Raw genomic sequence first — 2,219 nt, 5'->3', positions numbered from 1 at the left:
CTGCGAGGCGGGATCCAGGGACCCCACAGCGGGCCGGCCTGTGGTGACGCACCCCCGCTACCCGCAGGGACATCACCCTGAGGTACAAGGAGACACGGCGGCAGAAGCAGCAGAGCAGGGACCACCAGGGCAGGGCCGACGGCAGCGTGGATGGGCGCACACCCGGGCCTGATGATGCCTCGGGGTCCGAGGAGGCCGACAGAGAAGGGGTGCCGGCCCCACACTGACGCCTGGGCCCTCGGTCCTTGGTGATTCTCGCCATGAACCTTCCAGCAGCCTCAGCCCTCAAGGTCCCATTTCCCTTTCCTCCTGTGTGCACGGTGGCACTGGGCTCGTCGTGTGTGCTTGAGTGCGTGCTCCTGGCTCCAGGGCTCCCCCTGGGCCTGCCAGTCCCTGTGAAGCCAGAGCCCCTGCCCCTCTGTGCAGTCAGCCTGGGGTCTCCGCGGCCCCGCACTTCGGCACCCAGATGGCCTGGCCAGAGCAGTGGCATCATGGTGCCTGCCTGCTCCCTGGGCCCTGCCAGTCCCCCACGACCCCCTGGCGGCCTGTGTGAAGGATAGTTGTCCAGGGACACCCTGAAGAGGCTGAGGAAGGGCACATCCCCTTCCTCGGGATCTTCCATCTGACCCTCTAACCCGGAGGGCGCGTGGACGGTGCTGGAGGCAGAGACTCTGAGGCCTGGTCCCCACCGTCACGAGAGTAGGTCATGAGGGTCTCTGTGGCCCAGAGTTGAGGTCACCTCCATGAGCAAACAGCAAATAAAAGCCATGGTGGAGGCCTGCAGTTCCATGTCTCCTCGCTGCCCCTCAGCCGTCCTTCCCTGTGCTGCCCCGCCCCGCCCTTCACCCCTGGACACAAGTCCTGGCAGACTCCGGTGGGATGTGTGTGGTGCTGGCCCCCCCGCTGCCCTCCAGCGGTGGGTGCACTGCCTCAAGCTTCATACACACAGATGAAGAGAAGCAAGGACACCCCCGACATTCCCAGGGGCGGGGCAGGCCCGGCTCCTGGAGCACCAGCGCTTCAAAGCTCTCATTTCCTTGGGGTTTTTTTTTGGGGGGGGGAGGGGGGCTGTAACTACTTTTTGGGAGAATTTCACACCTAGAGTGAAGGATCGACCTCAGCTAACTGCACTGTTTCTCAGCCTCTGGCTTCGGTGGGCTTCCTCACTTTGGAGGAGACGCAGGGCCTTGGTGTCAGCTTTCATCTGGGCTCAGGGCTGATGCCTTCCCACCGTTAGGAGCACAAAGCGTCCTGTCCGCCTGGCGCCCCAGGTTCACGGTCGCTCTGGTCCCAGTCTGCCTCCCTACCTCTGCCATCTCCAGGAGCCCCCCTGAGCATCTCCCACCGAGCCTGGGACCACCCGTCTCTCTGTGGAGCCTGTTCCTTCTGGGGGAGGGCACCTTGAAGGGCTTTGTAGCGAAGGCAGGAACCCACTGCACAGGCTTCAGAGCCTCCGGAAGCTGCCGTGTCTGCACCTTGTTTGTGCTGCTCAGGGCAGGTCCCCCCGTGGGCCCACCCACAGCACAACCGAGGCCCGCTCGAGGGCGTGGCCCTGCGCTTCTGTCCACAGGGCTCCAGCCTCTACCGGAGAGCACTCAGGAGCTGGCCACCAGCGGGAGCCAGGCCCCGGGAGCAGCTCCCCCACGGGCAGCTGGGGGCACTGCTGCTGAGCGAGGCAGGGCCTGCTTCCGGCGCCCCTCAGTGCAGCTGGGACGCTCTTCTCACAAACTGGAGGAAGGCCTGGGTCGGGTGCAGGGGTCCTGCCAGCACCTGGGAGCTCAGGCCAGACCCCTGTGGAGGAGCCTGCCGGGCACACTCCTGGCCCAGACTCCGGACCTCTGACCAGCTTCAAGCCACTGCAGGCGCTCGTGAAAACCTCACTCCCTCTATACCAGCACCTCGTGGGGACAAGTATGGACAAAGACGCCTGCTGCCAAAAAGGAGTTTTAATAAAGTGCCTAAGATTCTCCGCCAGAAATGAGCTGACTTGACCTTTTCTCAGTTAATGCCCCGTGGGGGACGGGGCTCAGGAGATGATCCGCAGGCCAGGCTTGCTCTCCTCCACAGCCCGCAGGCGCTCGTCCACTGCCTCGGTCCAGTAGATGTCGTACAGGCTGCGGGGGAAAGCGGGGCGGGGAGGGGGTGAGAGGAGCCGAGCCCCCCACCCCGGCTTCTCACCTCACCTGCCTGCCCCTGCCCACCTACGCCCCGCCACCCCC

General features: G+C 64.8%; 1 protein-coding gene across 1 annotated transcript in view; it reads left to right on the top strand.

The window, feature by feature from the left end:
• PTDSS2 (phosphatidylserine synthase 2) overlaps positions 1–1,974 on the top strand; it is a 30,816-nt gene extending 28,842 nt beyond the window's left edge. The window contains exon 18 of the mRNA XM_010861139.1: positions 59–1,974. Coding sequence (XP_010859441.1) covers positions 59–227 — 169 coding nt within the window. The 3' untranslated portion in view covers positions 228–1,974. The remainder of the gene's footprint in view (positions 1–58) is intronic.
• The last annotated feature ends 245 nt before the right edge of the window (positions 1,975–2,219 follow it).

Source organism: Bison bison, unplaced genomic scaffold (assembly GCF_000754665.1).
Source record: "Bison bison bison isolate TAMUID 2011002044 unplaced genomic scaffold, Bison_UMD1.0 scf7180017857661, whole genome shotgun sequence".
Classification (NCBI taxonomy): Eukaryota; Metazoa; Chordata; class Mammalia; order Artiodactyla; family Bovidae; genus Bison; species Bison bison.
This window is presented reverse-complemented; position numbering and strand designations above follow the sequence as displayed.